The 17,964-nt window shown below is 33.7% G+C and overlaps 4 protein-coding genes across 7 annotated transcripts in view; 2 read left to right on the top strand and 2 right to left on the bottom strand.

Annotated features, from left to right (window-relative positions):
* Positions 1–2,957: 2,957 nt before the first annotated feature.
* LOC105145248 (uncharacterized) lies at positions 2,958–5,088 on the top strand. The gene is made up of 4 exons (XM_011054689.2): positions 2,958–3,363; positions 4,111–4,274; positions 4,408–4,545; positions 4,653–5,088. The coding sequence occupies exons 1-4, from the start codon at positions 3,267–3,269 to the stop codon at positions 4,914–4,916; spliced, it is 663 nt and encodes a 220-aa protein (XP_011052991.1). The 5' UTR covers positions 2,958–3,266; the 3' UTR covers positions 4,917–5,088.
* A 1,332-nt stretch (positions 5,089–6,420) lies between these two features.
* On the top strand, positions 6,421–16,443 carry LOC105145285 (APOBEC1 complementation factor). Of its 2 annotated transcripts, none has more exons than XM_087407194.1 (6): positions 6,421–6,669; positions 7,779–8,372; positions 9,403–9,577; positions 9,914–10,224; positions 10,316–10,445; positions 16,358–16,443. In XM_087407194.1, the coding sequence occupies exons 1-6, from the start codon at positions 6,562–6,564 to the stop codon at positions 16,360–16,362; spliced, it is 1,323 nt and encodes a 440-aa protein (XP_087263320.1). In that variant the 5' UTR covers positions 6,421–6,561; the 3' UTR covers positions 16,363–16,443. The 2 variants fall into 2 exon arrangements, with proteins under 2 accessions (XP_087263320.1, XP_087263319.1); XM_087407193.1 differs by lacking the exon at positions 16,358–16,443 and adding an exon at positions 10,723–12,655.
* LOC105145250 (uncharacterized) lies at positions 12,324–14,254 on the bottom strand. Its single transcript, XM_011054692.2, has 3 exons — positions 14,007–14,254; positions 13,280–13,636; positions 12,324–13,055 (listed from the first exon to the last, which is right to left on the bottom strand). Exons 1-3 carry the CDS (start codon positions 14,207–14,209, stop codon positions 12,686–12,688), a joined length of 930 nt encoding a protein of 309 aa, XP_011052994.1. The 5' UTR covers positions 14,210–14,254; the 3' UTR covers positions 12,324–12,685.
* The window catches only part of LOC105145249 (lachesin), a 42,921-nt gene continuing 39,403 nt past the window's right edge, over positions 14,447–17,964 (bottom strand). For 2 of the 3 annotated variants that reach the window (XM_011054690.2, XM_087407195.1), the window contains 4 exons: positions 16,744–16,875; positions 16,544–16,663; positions 15,788–15,958; positions 14,447–15,526 (listed from right to left, as the gene is read on the bottom strand). In XM_011054690.2, coding sequence (XP_011052992.1) covers positions 15,150–15,526; positions 15,788–15,958; positions 16,544–16,663; positions 16,744–16,875 — 800 coding nt within the window. In that variant the 3' untranslated portion in view covers positions 14,447–15,149. The remainder of the gene's footprint in view (positions 15,527–15,787; positions 15,959–16,543; positions 16,664–16,743; positions 16,876–17,964) is intronic. The other variant, XM_011054691.2, reaches the window with a different exon arrangement.

Below are 17,964 nucleotides of genomic sequence, written 5' to 3'. Positions count from 1 at the left end.
TATTGCTATAACATACAATGTTGCTGCAATGTCGCAGTAGTGTTACTGCGATTTTTATACAACTTTATGCTGTAGGAGTAATTCGAAATAATAATATAATCTACTTATTGATCAACAATCAAAAGTCTGTTTTTTATAGATGAACTAGCATACTGGTATTCTTTTGAAACTTAAAGTGAAGTAGATATATGTTTAATATTTAGTTAACGAGAAAAAAAATTTTAGTGCAGTATAATACAGGAATGAAAAAAGCCTTCAAAGTATACAGTCATTTTACAAAACTAATTTAAAATTTAAAAAGGAACATGTCGTGCCATCTAGCTGAGATTAGAAAGAAATTTGAGAGACACGACGGCCCTGTAACTGCAAATAGAGTCCTAGGCTGGGATCGATTTGGATGCTCACGCGCTTTAAGCGTTTGTAATCATAATTTTGTCTTTATCGTTCATTAAACGTAAAATAAGAATAAAAGTATTGAAAAGCGCTGAAAGCATCCAAATGCAGCCTTAGATTTATAAAAGAAGCGTGACTGACATTAAGTGTTCTGATTAGTCATTGCTAATCACGTGATTAGCAGCCAATCATGAACTTATTGTGTATTAAAAATGGCTGTTTAATGGATGATTGGTGGATTTCATAGTACGTCTTGCAAATGATGCCATTCTTAATATTTTTCTAGTACTTTTTAGTACTTTTGCGATACTGACATGTAGCATTTTTCACTGAGAAAACTGGTGCAGCACTAGCGCCGTACTAAGTTTAGATGAAAACTGCACTAGTGTAGTAATAATGCAGATTTAGTGCGATTCAATGGAACATATCATTAGACATCCATTTTATTGACATCCATTTTATAACACCCCTAAAAATATATATAACTATGTCAAACTTAAATTACTTATTTTACATTATTCTGATTCATTTATTTATTTAAAACATCGTTTTAAATTAAATTTTTACATTTAATTTTACAAAAGTTGGTTTTAAACGTCAAAATGTCATTGCATAGCTATTATTAGAAACATTGAAAGTAAACAATGTCATTGTTATAACATTAATTATATAATAATATAATGTCATATCATAACATAATATCATATTTTAGCACGAACATAACCTCAATTTCAACTTGCACTGAGGATTTATTACGGTTCTTTAGACAAAGTGAAAAATGAGCAAATTCACTAGGTGTTAACCAATGAAGTTATAAATATTCTAGTAAATTTGATCACTTTTATAACTTTTACTTCATTTCAAAAACCGTAATAAGTCCCCTGGTCTCCACTGATTTCGAAGACAGTGGAACAAAAGTTGAACTCAGTGCAAATTTTTTTCCACCAATTTTATCAATGGAACATTAAACACTGAACTAGTTTTCACAGTGGAATAACACAATTGCACTCAGTGCGCACTAGTGTTGCATCAGTTTTCCCAGTGGAAAACGCTAAGGGTAAAATCACACAGTACGGAATAGGACTGCGGAATAGAGAATACGTCATTGAAACCACTCAGTGCTATTCTGCATTGGATGTTGCGAAATAGCGAATGCATCATTGTTCTTGTAATAGACCGTGGTATTTTGAGAGATTAAAATAATTTGATGTTGATTGATATGATGGAATTGCATAATATCGATACGAATGAAGCAAATGACAAAATCTGAGTGCATAAGTATAGATACCAAGATAAAAAAAATAATGATGCATTACGTGCGATTTCAGTGTGCTCTTTTCCGCACTTTTCCATCACGCCAGTTTTGTATGCTATGTTCACACGATGCGGAAAAATAATAGTAAATACGTTAAAGTAGTTCAAAAAATTGTCATGAAATTGTAAATATTAATTGTATTATAAAATATTAATTAAATACTACAACAGTGATAATTGTTTTTACAATTTGAAAAATTATATTTTATTTTAATAAGCAAATTATTAACATGAAGTTAATAGTTTTTAAATTATATTCACGCTGGATACATCTTTGACGCATCATGTGAACATAGCACACAAAACTTGCGTGACGGAATAGCGCTGATTGGTTGCTTTAATGATTTGCATTCTGTATTCCGCAGTTCTATTCCAGACCGTGTGATTTTATCCTAATAGACTCTTTTGTGCATAATGCACATAAGGTCAAAATCAAATTACGCATTGAAAATTAAGATTGAAAATTGAAGATTGAAATTTCACCAATGAATGACAAAGGAATTTTAACTCCTACAGTTTTGATTGGTCAGATTTCAATCTTTCAATCTTTAATCTTCAATGCATAATCTGATTTCGACCTAAAGAAGCCATTTCATGCTGACGCTCGATGTTCATTTTCAGCGTTTTAAAATAAGTTACGTGATCAAAATTGACGCTTAATATTCGTCAACTTCTATCACATGACTTATTTGACGTCGAAAATGAGCGTCGAGCGTCGGCATGAAAAGGCACCTTTATGCATTAGCCCGGATTCTCATACGGACAACTAGTTTGGCACAGAGCATTGATTGGTGAAAAGTCGGTTGTGGTAATAAAATTTACCTCTATCATCCGTTTTTCACCAATCAGCGTTCGATGTTAAAGCGCTGTTGCCCATATAAGGATCTGAGCTTATACAAGAGTTTACATTCCCCTTTAAGTCCGATGTTCACGATGCTAGAAATCGGACAGAGAAAAAATGAACAAATCACATTTGAACAATTTATGATCAGATGATCATTACGATTAGTCAATTCTTTCTTCATCCGAGGTCTCGGACCGATTTCTAGTATCGTGGAAAAAAGACTTTAACAGCATAAACCTCATAAAATGCATTTCTGTCAAAGTCATTTATCGACACAGCTCTCTTCGTGACCGATCGAAATTCACGGTAAATGAAATTCGAATTTAAAAGACATCCGTCGTTCGAGGCGGCGCTATCAGAAAAGGATTCTCTTTGATTCGTGATTGGGGTTGAGGGCCGTTGTCAGCGTATCCCACTGCGCCATCGCATCTCACACAATCTCACATCGCGCGATTTGTCAATTGGCGAACATGGCGGGACTGGACAAAGGACGCGTTCGTACGCAGGGCAAGCGGAGGGACTAGGAGGGACGCCATATTCATTTGTCAACGGACGTCAAGGTGCTCTCGGCTCTCGTGCGAGAGGAATCAGGAACGAGCAGCCGCTTGCCGCCCGTCGCCGGATAGAAGTTGGAAGTCTGAGGATATCGAGGACCTTCGCCGGTTTGAAAGTAGAAGATTCTCGTCTCATCTCGTTTGGTCCGTTTAGTCTCATCATGGAGAGCGACGCCGCTTCCGAGTTACGAAAGCGCAAACGCGAGGAATACGAGATGCAGCTGTTCGGCTTCCATTCTCGAGTCGTATACGCGACTAGTAAGTCGCCGTCTGCATTTTACGTTTCGATGTGCAACGCTTTTTCAGATCGCACTTTTCGACGAACGCTGGATGGACAGGAATTCCGGCGGGGGCACCGACCGTTAGGCGTTACGGCGAGTCCCGCGTCCGCGTCAAAATCTCGTTGCCACTGGACGGGTGTACTCTGGTTTCATGTGGCATTCGATCATGACTAGAGTCACACTCGTCCAGCGACCGGGATGCTTTCGACGGATCTTTCGCTTTTTTTTGCGTGGATGGAACGCGAACGCAAAATCTTGCTTTTATAAATTATGTAGATCGACGAAGATGCTTTGTCGGTGAAAAGCGTCGCTTCCCGATAAACGCGTCCTTTATTTCACCAATTCTTTTTAGTCTTTAATTTACATAATATGCTTGTACAATTTTAATTTTTTATTTTTTCTGCTTTTGTGAATCATCAAATCGTATTATACAATTGTAATTGCTGTATAATTCTTTACATTTGAAAAATTTACTGAAAGAAGAGAAGCAAAATGTCAATCCTTAATCCTACTTGAGAAAAAAGATTGAAATTTTTTTTTAATTTGATAATAGCTTTGGTACAAATCTAATTTCAGATTATTATTTTTGTTCACTTTATGCGAATAAGAATACTATTGCGAGCATTCTTGTATGATCATTAATCTAATTTATATTTCTAATTTATGAAAAATTATGCATGACTACTCATGGTAATCTTGTTACTTTCTCTTTGGTCTGTTATAGTCGAGAATATTGTGATAGAAAGGATACAGTCTAGGAGCAGAAAGTTGTGTGAAACGTTGGAAAAAATGTGTAAGTCAGATGATTTGGCCATGCTAAAAGCAAACGAGGAAAACCTTGTAAAGGCGTACCATGCAGCTTCTGTACCTCATTTGAAAAACATAGAGGTAATTATTTTTGAACTAAATCTATATCCACTTATAATTAATTACATTATGCCTATTTTTTTATCTAAAATATCTGTTAAAACTTTATAAAAATTATACGTATGACATTAATCGCTTATTTTATTCTGGTCAGAATATTGTGAGAAAATTCGTTGCTGTACCCGACAATGTTCTGGCGAACGAGGATAAACTTCAAGAGATACAATACACAGAAGCGGAATTTGAGAGTATACGTGGAAAACTGGAAGAATTCCAGCAGAGAGCAAGACGAGTATATATCATGATTTTAATCATCACTAAAAAGAATATCTTCGCTATTTTCGCTATATGTAAATGTCGCGGCATTTAAGCATTATATAACTCTTACGTTTCTTTCAGGCGGCTGTGTTGAACGCGACATTGAAGGAGGAATTACAGCTCATAGAACAATTTTCGATCTGTGCAGATAATACCGATAGGCTGAGTCATATAATTGAAAGCGGCATTGCATGCCCAGATATCAGTGACAAAATTCATGAATTAGTCAATTATTATGAACAATTCAGGATGTACCTCGGTGATCGCAAACCTGTATCGCAAAAGTCACTCTACAATATGAAAGATGATACCAAATATATAGACTGCGATATGGATGCCATATAATTGTATTTACATACAGAAAAGAAGAAATTCCTTTTTGTAATATTACTATGTACCTTTTTGAAATTATTAATGTGTAAATATGTAAATAAATGCACTCTGCAAATATTTTTTGTACATGCATTATATAAATTGTATAATTTAAAAATTGATTAAATATATTTGAAACGTTAAATGCTAGTGGTTTTTATTTTCCTCGGTTTTTTCCTCTATCTCTTTCAAGTAATTTATATTCTATGAAATAATTACATATGTATGTGATGAATTTTACAAAAAAAAATTATGTAAATATAATTACATTTAAAAAAAATTGACTTTTAATTAATATTAACTTCACAATGCAAAATTTTCTATATATTTTATGATAAAATCTCACATCGAAATAATAAAGAGAAACTTTTAATCTGTTATCGACTGGAATTTATCACTTACCATCAGTTACTAATTCTCTAGCAACTACTGACATCTGCTTCTTTTGTAAAAAGAAACACAAAAAAGAAATAGAAATTATAAACGATTTTTCAACATCTTTTTTTAACTTACAAAGTTACAATCCCTGGTGTTTATATTTTAAATATTTAAACTTCGTTTTTAATTTTTGACTTGACTTACGTTACGTTAACTTCCATAATGAATTCGATTTAATATTAAGTCATTACAGAAAAAACCCCAAATTATATATCTCGTAAACTTGTTGAAATAAATTTACATTTCTACTTATTAATCTTTTCAATAAAAAAGCTTCACATTTTTCATAGAAAAAAGTATATGATAAAAGCTAAACGCGCGATTTAATATTTCAATAATAAAGTGGGGTATAAACTCGGAATAGTCGTTTTGTCTTATTTCTCGCCCAAGAACTCTTCTGAGAATCCTCCCTTCTCACTTTGTTTATACATGGAACAAGAGAGAATTATAAAATTCTAAGTATTAGTCTCCTAATCGCCTTCCATCATCTCGATAGTTTTAATTTCTTATCAAAAACAAGAAAAAAAAATATGTATAGTCAATGTTGGCAATATTCCTTCTATTCCTTAGCTTTATTGTGTGTGATAAACTTATAATCTATATATATTATATAATATATATATTTAATATATATATCTATCTATATAATATATATATCTATATCTATATATATATTTTTCATACAGTCTGATCTTGAATATTCAAGTTACATTGTAAACTATGTTTTCGAGCGCAAAATAATATCACTGTAAGAATGTAAATTAATTGCGAATTTAAATGATGCTAATAATATAAAAATATTAAAGAATGATTTAATATAATTACCAATTCAGGCTTTTCTTATAACGCGTTTCTCGCCGAGTTACAAATAAACGTAAAATGCAAGTGAAGCTTTTTTTGAAACTTCTTCAAAGAGAAATTTTCAAACAGCTTTCCTTAGAAGGAAGATATATAGAAGTTCTAAAAGAAGTTTAAAAAAGCAAACATATAACCACCGGAATTTCTGGGACTCTAAATAAAACGGCGAGTCTCTACTTACCGAGAAAAACATTCGGCGTATTGCGCCGCACTTTTCCTGGAATCGGGCCCTAAATTCACCTCGCCCCACTTCTTCTACGCGCCTCCGATAAACTCCGATCCTTCTGGAAATCAGTTCGTTACATGCAGCTCGCGTGATTGTATGTCGATGACGATGAGTGACCACGACGATGCGGATCTCGCCGGTGAGTGCCAGCGCACCATGCGACTCCTGGAGATGCAGCGTCGCACGCATTATGACCTCGTGCAGGTACAGACATTCACCGGTTACCTCTCCTATTTTTCACTTCCAACGTAGCAGATAGAAAAACTTGTAGTTTTTCCATCAGCGTTAGAAAAATTAAAATAATGACTCGAGAATATTGGTGGGAGATCACCGGTGATTTGAAATGAATTTTCTTATAATTCATGTCTTGTATTGCCTTTCACCTATCCTAACATATCTATAAGATTAAGATACACTCGTCAAACATAGAGAATAATTTTTTTATCGCAAAGAGAAATTGAAATAATAACTTCTCGGCAAACAAGCTGACTTATCGTCAGATAAGTCAAACAATTAGTTATCGTCATTTTTATGTCAAAATTACGTTACTTGTTTGCTGGATTGAAAAAATGTTTACGAGTAATTTATGAAAATTTAACTTATAATTTTTTGTCTTAATTTTCATTTATATTTTCAATGTCATCAGACATAACGTTATATTTTCATTGTGAAAAGAAGTTGAGAAATATTGAAGTAACGATTTGAGAACGTCGGCAAGAGCGATTTATATGAAAGCACAATAAGTAATGTATGGGTCTTTCTCTAACATTTGTCTTACCAATCTACTTAAAAAATAATGAACTTAGATAGATTACGTTTTTCGCTAATAAAAAGCTAATAAGAGGAGTTAACGAATGTATTTATTAAAAAAATCCGATTTTCTCTTACCCATATATGTCCACTCATTAGTTATAACGAAGTTATCATCCTTCTGTTTTAATTTCTAGTTATCCTAATCAAGTTACATAATTAATATGTTTACGTACACGCATCTAACTCTCCTTTCTCCTATTATTCGTGCGTTCGGGGAGACGCTATAATTAGCGCCACTTCTGTCATTCTATATCTTCGTTGTTCATTAGACGTAAAGCAAGCAAGGATACAATGCGCTAATAACGTCTCCCCGAATGCACCTTATCCCAACTAAAACTATTAGGTGTTGGAATTAATTCGTAGCGTTTTTTAATGAAAGAATGTTATTTATTTCACATGAGCATTAAAAAATACATTAATGAAAGTACTTCCCATCACTTGTAAAACGCTACGAATTAATTCCAACACCTAATACAAAAAAAATTTCGCCTTTTTTACAGGAGAATGGCCAGCGACGGTTGACGGCACCAGAAGTAGCGCGAGGTGATCGGCAACGTGGTAAGGGTGCGGAGGTGTTCCTGGGTCGTCTGCCGCGCGATTGTTACGAGGACGAGCTGATGCCGTTGCTGGAGCAGGTGGGCCGGCTTCTGGAGTTGCGATTGATGCTCGATTTTTCCGGGTCCACGCGCGGCTACGCATTTGCGTTGTTCGAGGATTCGCGGGTTGCCCGGATAGCGTGCGAGCGTCTCGACGGTTACGAGATTCGGCCGGGTCATCGCATCGGCGTGGTCAAGTCCATGGACAACTGTCGACTCTTCTTCGGCGGCGTGCCCAAGACTAAGACCAAGCCTGAATTCATGGAAGAGTTGACCAAGATACTGGACGGCATCACGGACATCTATGTTTACCCGAGTGCTCAAGATCGCAACCTAAATCGTGGTTTCATCTTCGTCGAATTTAAAGATCATCGGGCAGCCGCGATGGCTAGGCGCAAGCTTATACCCGGTAAAGTGATGTTGTGGGATCATGAGATCGCGGTGGATTGGGCGGATCCGGAGCCGGGCGATCCGATTGACGAAGATATCATGGAAACGGTAAACTTTTTATCAATCTGCTTATATATATATACAGGGTTGGCCATATTCGATGGAAAGATCTGGCAAACACTGTAACTTTTGACAGAGATGTTAGATCGAATAACGACGTTTCCCATGATTGAAAAAAAAAACATCTTTCCGTCGAATATGGCCAACCCTGTATATATATATATATTTGTATTGTCTTTTTTTAATATTAATTCAATATAACAAGTTTTTCTTTATTTCATGACTCAATCAGTATTTTATTAATTTATTGCTAAATTTAATGATACATGCAGCGTAACGTGATATTTTAACAAATAATCGATACAAAAGAAAAATATAAAATGTATAATTACGCAAAATAAAATACAACAAAAAACGTATTTTACTAGATATGTAACATTATCGAAACGGAGATAAATAAATTAATTGGAGCACTTGTACAGATTGTGTTGTGTGTAATATGTATAAATATATTTCGAATTGAGAAAAATTAAAAAATAACTAGCTTTTACACGTTTGATAGTTTATTAATAACTTTATTATACTCAGACAAAAATTTAAAAACGACTAAGATATTTTTTTCAAATATTATAAAAAATATAGAATATAAATAGTGATGTTATGTTCACATTATTCGCTTTAATTGAAGTCGACATTGATTGAATCGTAAATTTATAAATATCCTCAAAAATGTTTTATACATATATAATTATATTATAATATAAAATATGTTCATATATGGATATATTTCATATATTGTATAATTTTATATAATGTTATATAACTATAAAACCTTTTTTCCCCGGATTCCCTTATAAAAAAAAAGAAATATCTCTCACGTTTAATTTCCGGAGAATGTATGTATTTGATAAAAAAACAAAGCAATTTCTGAAAAAATTCTGTAAAAAGAACGATATAAAATAAATTTACCACAACGAAATCATATCTCACTGTGTGTGTGTGTGTGTTTTATATACACAATGCATGTAACAAGACTATATATAGTACATTAGTCAATATCATACACTATGACAAATAGGTAACAGCTCTGTTCGTAAGGAACCTCGCCCTTGATATGTCACAACAGAAGGTGAGAGAGATTCTCTACAGGTACACGAACGTGCCCATATTGAAGCTAAAGAAGATCAATCACTTCGCTTTCGTTCACTATGAGAATCGCGAAGCCGCAAAGACTGTAATGAACATAATGGAAAGTGAGTATATATCAGCAGTGTAACTAAAGCAAAATAATGAAAATATAAATGATTTGGAATGCAAAGGAATAAAAATAACGATTTCAGCAAAATTTACCAAATTTTAAAGAATCCGTAGAAAATTGACGTGAAATTAATTTTATTAATAAAATTATTTTCTGATCATATTTGTTTCTGAAATTAATATATACATCATGTTTTAAAAATTAATGTTACTAATATTTTTTTCAACTAAATACAGAAAGAGTTGTCTTTGCCCAAAAAATTTTATTTTATTTCAGGTTTATGAAAAACAGATTCGCATTTAGTTCTCTGTATGAATAATTTACTTTTTAGGACCGGATAGCATCGTTGAAAAGCAGGGTTGGGAAATCCGTTGGGCGAAACCTATTGGAGCGTCCAAGATCCTGGAAAGAGCACGATATATTCGTGAAGCGGTAACCAACTCGAGAGTCCAAAAAACCGAAAAGCCGCATTCAAAAGAACGAAAGAAGCGCTCCAGCAAAACGCTCACGAAAACGCACGAAGATAAGAGCGTATACCTGGCACAGATGAAGACCTTGCAAAACTTCGTCAAGGAGAAATTCGATGCTACGTGCACTTTTGATTGCATACAAATACTGGATGCATCCGGATATATTGGCAGAGTAAACGTTTTAATAAATTTAACTTCTTATCTTTTCTTCATTCATTTATGCTTAATGATTTACTGCTTTCTTTTGTGTCACTATGTTTTAGATAATTGTTCGTAAAGATGAATTTATAATGTGCGAATTTCAAGGGGAGCCAGTGGCATCGAAACATAAAGCCATGAGCGAGGCATCTATTAAAGTGTACCAATATTTGACCAGTATGTTCCCGAATAATGGTACGTATAACATTTTGGCTTGTGTTATATTAAAAGCTTTTGATTATTTCATTCTCTATTTGCGCCGCGTTGAATCAAAGGCGATTTTGACAAAATGCTCCTACACGGATTAATTCAGCTCCAACAACGAAAAACATGCGTAATATTTACAAAATTTCGATTTTCAATTGTAATCGACAAGTACCACGAAATCTCGTTCATGCTTTGTTTGCCTCGAAAAATATTTGCAATACACAATGCGTCACGTTTTAATGATATTTTGCGCGTATTTTTATAGCGTCGCAGTTATTCGAACAACATTATATTGTGTCAGGAATGGACATTAATCCTGTGATTGGTACTCCGATTGTTTGGCATCCAGTTCAAAATTAGATTAGTTACTATTGCTTTGACATTTGTTTTCAGTTTTACTTTTTAATTGTTATATATACACGCGAAAGCTACTGACGCATCGCAAAAAGAGATCGATAACTCTACTTCATCTCTATTTTAATTCAAATTTTTTAATGACTGTCAAATGTTGATAGTAATCAATGAAGAATATTTCAGTTCGACATTTGATTCTAAGTTACAATTCCGAGACAGTGTATTTTGGAATATCGATGCTCAAGATATATTTAACTTTATTGAATGTCTAAGATAGTTTTAACTTTAAATTATTAAAGTTTATAAAATTACAATGTTGATGAAATTTTAATCTATACAGATGTTATCTATGATGTACAAATGGCCACTTATTTTAATGATAACAATTATCGAAGTTCTTAATTCAAAAATCAATTTTAAATAACAGTTCTTACAATTAAATAATGACATTTTCAAAAAATGTCTAAGACATATTGAAAGAAAAATGATTAAAGTTTGTGCAAAATTACAATATATATTTGATGATTTATAATCTATAATGAAAATTTATGAGTATTTACACTGATGGCCATTTAAAAAAATTTATCTTAAAATTTATTATTTTAAAAAGTTTACAATGTAATGAATTTATTTCTGAATGTATTTATTCGTTTTTGATTATTCAAAAAGTCTTATACTTACAAATTTCATACACTGTAAGGGATTCTGTAACTTTTTATTTTATTAAAAATTACTTCATTTTATCTAAATTCAAATTCTTAATATATATGTTTATTACACGTTATTAAAAAATATTTTATTTAAATATCAATGACCAAATACACGAGAGCACACAATACAAGATATTTTATTAAAATCTTAAAATTAATTTAACGTACCATTAATATGAATATAACAAATAGATCTTTCCACTCACAGAATCTTCTTCAATACAATTAAATAAACCTATCTATTTCACTTGATGATATTGCAAATCGAGAAATAATTTTTCCACGTCAATTGATGATTATTGATGGTGAATCAAATCAATTGCTAAATCGATGTCCATAGGTAAAAATTGTAAAACCCAACTATGGACATTGATTTAGAAATTGACTTCATCAATAATCATCAATTGACATGGAAAAATTATTTCTCGATTTGCAATATTGTCAAGCGGAATAGATAAATTTATTTAATTATATAGAAGAAGTCTCTGTGAATCGAAAGATCTATTTGTTATACTCATATTAATGGTATGTTAAATTAATTTTAAGATTTTAATAAAACATCTTGTATTGCTCGTATATTTGATCGTTGATATTTGAATTGTTTTGTTGTGAAAACTTCGAGCGTTATTTATTTTTATTATTTATATTATATTTTATTTAGTACATTTTTATGTATATGTAACAAAAAAATTAATTTCTATGTTTAATTTAAATAAGATATCAGAACAATTATTTTAGTTGAAAGGCACGCACAGCGTGTTACATCGAATTTGTGATCATATGTTACATTTAATTCATAATATCTTCACGCATAATTTTTATTGCATAGCGAAAAAATTAATTTAATAAAATTACTATTTTTGTACGAATTTATAATCTTATTTTTTTTCCTTATTTTATTAATATGGAGAAGAAATATTTGTCATATTTTTTTAAAATACAAATCTTAAATATATATAAAACGCTATACATTAAAGCATATGATTACGCGTTTTTCTTTTTATTTATTTATTTTTTAAGGATATATACTAATCACTACCACGTAGCGATTAAGAGTTCTCGCAATTATAGAGTACACAGTTATAAATTTATGGTAAAAGTGCCTCAAGATTTATCTTTATCCTAAAAAAGAAATCCTAAGAAGACGAAGACATAGCTCGTTTATCATTTCAATGAGAAAGGACTGAGCGCTCTTTGCATTGAGGGCAGAATCGTGGAGTAATCCTCCAAGATCCTTCGTACCGTTTCGTAATCGGTGTTGCCGGTGGTATTGCTCGGTCTCATACAACGTACTAATCGACTGGTTTGATTGCTGCATTCGACCATGCTACTTCTCTCCTGCACGCTATAGGTCTCGTACGTGAACACGAGCAGCTTCTCCACGACGCAGTCAAGCACCTTGTCACTCGGCAACTCGCCGCGGCCGCTCTCGATGCAATCCTTGATCATGACGTTCATCCAGTTCCAATCCTCCCACATGTCGAGTATTTCAACCTTTTGGTTCTCCAACTGCCACGTCAAACGAGCGCGATACCTGAAAACGCGTTATACATGTTAGTAAATAAAAAAAAAATCATTTATTTTATCTAGAGGTTTTTTTACTTATATTATTAAAAAAAAAGAATGATGAACTGCTTTTATTCAAATAATTGAAGTTTACAGATTAATGGAAAGAAAAATTTCATTATCAAAGTTAATAGTAAAATAGCTTAATCAGTTTCTTTGTTAATGTTTTATCGATATTTCGATTTAACTTACGCCCATATCCAAGGATTCTTGCTGAATTTTACTTTCTTCAGATTACCCAGATTAGCGAACATGTTGTAATCGATAGAGTTAAGTTGATTATAGTCGAAGTAAAAGTTTTGTAAATTATTTAGCATTGGAAAGATCATGTAGTCGACCCACTGAATGACGTTGAATGACAAATCCAGAGTCTGCAGGGAATACATGTTCACAAACCAATCTTTCGACACGTACGTCAGTTTATTGCCCCAAAGCATTAATTTCTTCAATTTCGTAAGGCCTATGAATGCTTGAGGATCGCACGTTTGTATGCCCGATTCGTGCAGGTCTAAGGTCACCAGAGTCGCTCCAAATCTCGCAAAACTATGTCTTTAGCAGAATGAAGTGAAAAAAATCACAAATTAAAAATGTCGAAGACACGAGAAATTCGCGTCGGCGCAAAAGCTCGTGTAATATATTCGATGAAAAATGAATATTCAAAACAGAATTATTCAAAATAAACACGAATATTCTGAAATATATATACAAATTTTAAAAGGAAATACTGAATATCCGTAAAATAAATGAAAAGAGATAGAGGACAAATTCTCAAAAAATAAATATCGGAGAAAAATATACAAAATACACAATAAAATAAAATCATATCGTTCTATATCACGATCAAAAATCGATTATATCATAATATCAATTCAATCAATTTTTTCTTACAATCTTCGAACAATTTCTTTTCTTTTCTTACCCGGGTATGTTAGGAATATTTGAATCAAAAATCGTAATGATCATCGTGTTGGTCCATGCTTTGTCCAAGTACTGTCGCAGCGTTGTTAATTCAGTGCATCGAAAGCCAACATTCGTTTGGTTATACACGACCTTCACGCATGGTGACAATAAAACTGCTTGGAAAAACGTGTAAAGAAGATAAATTATTAACAAACGCTTCATCGTCGTGCATTCGTTCGCGATGAAGTTATTGAATTAACTAAGTCCTCGAGAGAGGATGCGAAACGATGGATAAAACATATACAAATGTGGGCAGCACATCCTCATGGCTTCTTCTTCCTGTCGATGATAACGCAAATCAGCATGTATATATTTAATTGAATTGAAATTTCTACGCGTTTATTTTTATCGGCAGAAATTCATCGGGACATCCTGAAAGAGAAAAGTCGCGCTCGCGGATGATAGTAAAAACAACATTTATTGTCATACATATATACATGTCACAATTTTTTAAATACGGCCATTCCTAGAGACGAATAAATTTAATTCAGTCAATTTCGAAAGACCAACGAATTCCGAAATTCAGTCGGTTCTTAATATGGACCCCTCATTAATTATTCTGTCGATGTAGACGCTTATCTATTAACCGCGCGATAATTACACGAATCAATTGGAACGACTTTTATAAGTCTTATGCTTAATAATGTCTACTATTTGAAAATATGTATAAAATGATCTTTTTTCGAAACAAAAAATTGCTGCATGCCAATTTATCGTCTTATATTCGATAAAAAAATGAATATTAGCAAATACTAATATCGTCTAAAATGTATTTTGTGTATAATGGCAGTTATAAGCGTGCGTTTTTAACAGCGTAATCTGCACCTACTTCTCAGATATCTTTTCGTGATTTCATTTACTTTTTAGACGTAACTACATTTATTGTCATAAAAATGTCTTATTATTTACAGCAAAATATCGATTCTCTCGATATCTCCATCACATTTTTCTAACACCTAAACGAAAATATGGCAAAAAAATTATTTGAATATCAATTACACGTAATTCCACTCTACGTGTCTTTCATCAATCGGACAAACGACAAATAATCCGATTTCGTTGCAATTGAACGATCTCGTCACGAAGTGTCTTGCTCTTCGGTTCAATCATGAATTAAAATCACCAGGACGATCATGATGAAACCGACGTGACATAATCGCGAATCACGTAATGATTTCACGCCGTTCTGGACGTCCAATCGTGTGGGCGCCGAATGCGCTGGAGCTGGTGCTGGCGGCGGAAATGCGGAGATTCTCGACTTGTTCGCGATATTCGGTGATGAGCTAGACAAATTCCGCCTGGACATCGGCGTGGTGTGGCCCACATTCTTCAGGCCCACATTCGTCAGATCCGACTCCGTTTTGTTAAGCACGTACGAGTACTTCTTTCCCTTCTTCTCCGTTTGCTTCCGCCAGATATGCTTTTCGATAAGCTCGGTATTTCGTGTGGAGGCTGTCGTCGATTTGGATATCTGTAGCTCTGTAAATTCGATTTCAGAGAATGTAACAAAGGCGATTATCCGAGATATATTGGCTGACAATTAAGAGGTCGTATAAACATTTTAATAAAGGGTCTTACGGATATAAAATATATAAATTAATTGTGGGATACAATCCATTCTGTTCTTTATGCGCATATCATATTTTCATTCTTTAAAAATCATAAGATGACGATAAATAGAAATAAATATACTTTCGATGAAATTTGGTACGACATTTATATTAATAGTTGTTACTGTACCTTGTAGTCTAATGGACCCTTCCGCTTTTCCAAAAGCGTTTTCAGCGGAGCACGTATAAGTACCGAAATCAGATTTGTCAAGGCGTTTGACAGTGAGATTTAGCTGATATGCATAGTCGTTGAGGATTATTTCTGATATATCGTGTTTCTCGCTCTCAAGTAGTTTGACTCCTAAAGTAAATATCTTCTCTTCAGAGATAATTCTATCGAGAATATATACATTTATAATTCATATTAAAAAATAAAATCCTTTTTCGGGGAGCAGGGAAAAAGGAAAATAGGATCATTTTGTACTATATATAAAAGAAATATATATTTTTATATTTTCAATAAAATTAATAATTCAATGGAATGAATAATAAAATTGGCTATGTCGATGTGGCTATTGTCGTAGATAGAATTGCTGAACTATCTAACTTTTTATCGAATTTTTATCAAATAGCTATCTAAAAATTTTTATAGTTTTTAATCTCGGTGCATGTATAATAAAGTTAACGTAGATATAATATTCTCAGTTAAAATGAAATGCTTTATATATATACCTTTATCGAGTTTTTTTGCGAATCCTAGGATGAAGAGTGCCACACACAACGAATATATCGTACATACACAAGTCACAATGAAATAGATAAAGGAAATATTTATCCTAAATAATAACTGGAATAAAAGAAAAGCAATTACGAAGCAACTAAGCTGTGCTCGGAAGGAATAAACAAGTATTTGGTACACGTGGAATGAAAGTCGGTGTTCTCTCACCATTATTTCTGTACCATGTGTTTAGGGCCTTCGGCGAAGACTCCACGTAGCACTGAAGAAGGACGTCGCTGTCGACGGGTGCCGCTACTAACTGGTTTGAGACTTTAATCAGCGGTTTGACTTTAACGAGAAAGATGCAATTAGTCGTGTAACTTGGTCGAACGGAAGTTGCTACCTAGGAGCAACACGCGTACACTTACAACGTACGTTGACGTAATATCTCTTGCTGACCGATGGCGGCACTCCGTTCGACGCGATACAGAGATAAGATCCCATCTCCTGTCGTTGAACACCCCGCAGATGAAGTTGCTCGCCCTCAAATGTACGTGCTGCTTTAACATTTCCGACGTGATAAAGGATGAGAGATTCGAAAATGCAGATGTCTTTCAGACGCTCTCAATTTTCGACGCATTAAGCTTAAACCGATATCATTTCTCAAATATCATCTCTTTTATGCAATGCAAAAGATGCACTACATATTATCTGCCACGGTTTCTTTCTTTTCCGCAAAATAAAAAAATTGTAATAAATAATTAATCAGTGACTATCGATATTCCAATAAAAATGTGTGTGTCTCAGTTTTAAGAAATCTGTGTTTATAAAAATTCTTCAAGCTAGTTATGAAATATTTTTTATTATTATTCCTCGTAGATTACTCCTTGCCTTCAGTCACGAGAAAAGAGAGGTCCACTTCCCTTCGGAAATTTATGTATAATAATTTGCGAAATGTGAGCTCGCGAAATCGTCTTATCGCGTAAAGACAAAGTAATAAATGGTAATTAAAAGCTTTTGAAACAATATAAAATCAGACGTTGTAATATGTGATTCTACGGCAGAGGAGAGACGGTGGAGTCATTCTGGCGGGGTGGAGATATCGCGACGGCATAACGTTTTCGCGACGCAGTGTACACACTGGATATTGCAATCGGGTTCGCGAGTCGATAGAAGGGGGGCCACGGCGAAAAGGAAATATATGTAAAGTCAACATCCATCACTCACAGTCAGGAAGGCTAATCGGATGGCTGCTTTTCCGCGGGACACGGCGGACACCGACGACAGGGCGAGCCCCGTCGTCGTGCACCGTCGCTCTTTTAAAAGTGATCCGCTTGTAGGGGAATATTTCATCTCGAAAATCACATCCACACATATCGTATGGATCAATTAAAGATAAATCGCTGGACATACGGTTTCGTTTAGCCACGACCAATCGCGTTCTTTTAGAGCCGGCATCATAATCATTAGTCATATCCCGACGGTGGGAATTTTCATCTATCTTCGGCGATGACGTATTTCGCGTTTAATAGCATCCCTCGGTGAGGCGTGATGGAATTTTATTTCAACTTTTAAGACCGCAACTGGCGATTATCTTATTTTCACACGATAATTTAAGCATTATTGTTTAATTAACAATTAATCAAATC

The sequence above is a fragment of the Acromyrmex echinatior genome, chromosome 6, assembly GCF_024713525.1.
Source record: "Acromyrmex echinatior isolate Ae372 chromosome 6, ASM2471352v2, whole genome shotgun sequence".
NCBI lineage: Eukaryota > Metazoa > Arthropoda > Insecta > Hymenoptera > Formicidae > Acromyrmex > Acromyrmex echinatior.
This window is presented reverse-complemented; position numbering and strand designations above follow the sequence as displayed.

What these genes read in the sequence shown, in the direction of transcription:
- LOC105145248 (XM_011054689.2), top strand. Translation starts at nt 3,267, where the DNA reads ATGGAGAGCGACGCCGCTTCCGAGTTACGAAAGCGCAAACGCGAGGAA. An exon ending in TCGAGTCGTATACGCGACTA is followed by an intron (nt 3,364 to 4,110) that starts GTAAGTCGCCGT and finishes GGTCTGTTATAG; the next exon opens with TCGAGAATATTGTGATAGAA. An exon ending in TCCAGCAGAGAGCAAGACGA is followed by an intron (nt 4,546 to 4,652) that starts GTATATATCATG and finishes CGTTTCTTTCAG; the next exon opens with GCGGCTGTGTTGAACGCGAC.
- LOC105145250 (XM_011054692.2), bottom strand. Translation starts at nt 14,209, where the DNA reads ATGAAGCGTTTGTTAATAATTTATCTTCTTTACACGTTTTTCCAAGCA. An exon ending in AATATTCCTAACATACCCGG is followed by an intron (nt 13,637 to 14,006) that starts GTAAGAAAAGAA and finishes ATTCTGCTAAAG; the next exon opens with ACATAGTTTTGCGAGATTTG. An exon ending in AAGAATCCTTGGATATGGGC is followed by an intron (nt 13,056 to 13,279) that starts GTAAGTTAAATC and finishes ACGCGTTTTCAG; the next exon opens with GTATCGCGCTCGTTTGACGT.
- LOC105145285 (XM_087407193.1), top strand. Translation starts at nt 6,562, where the DNA reads ATGTCGATGACGATGAGTGACCACGACGATGCGGATCTCGCCGGTGAG. An exon ending in TGTAATGAACATAATGGAAA is followed by an intron (nt 9,578 to 9,913) that starts GTGAGTATATAT and finishes TTTACTTTTTAG; the next exon opens with GACCGGATAGCATCGTTGAA. An exon ending in CAGTATGTTCCCGAATAATG is followed by an intron (nt 10,446 to 10,722) that starts GTACGTATAACA and finishes GTATTTTTATAG; the next exon opens with CGTCGCAGTTATTCGAACAA.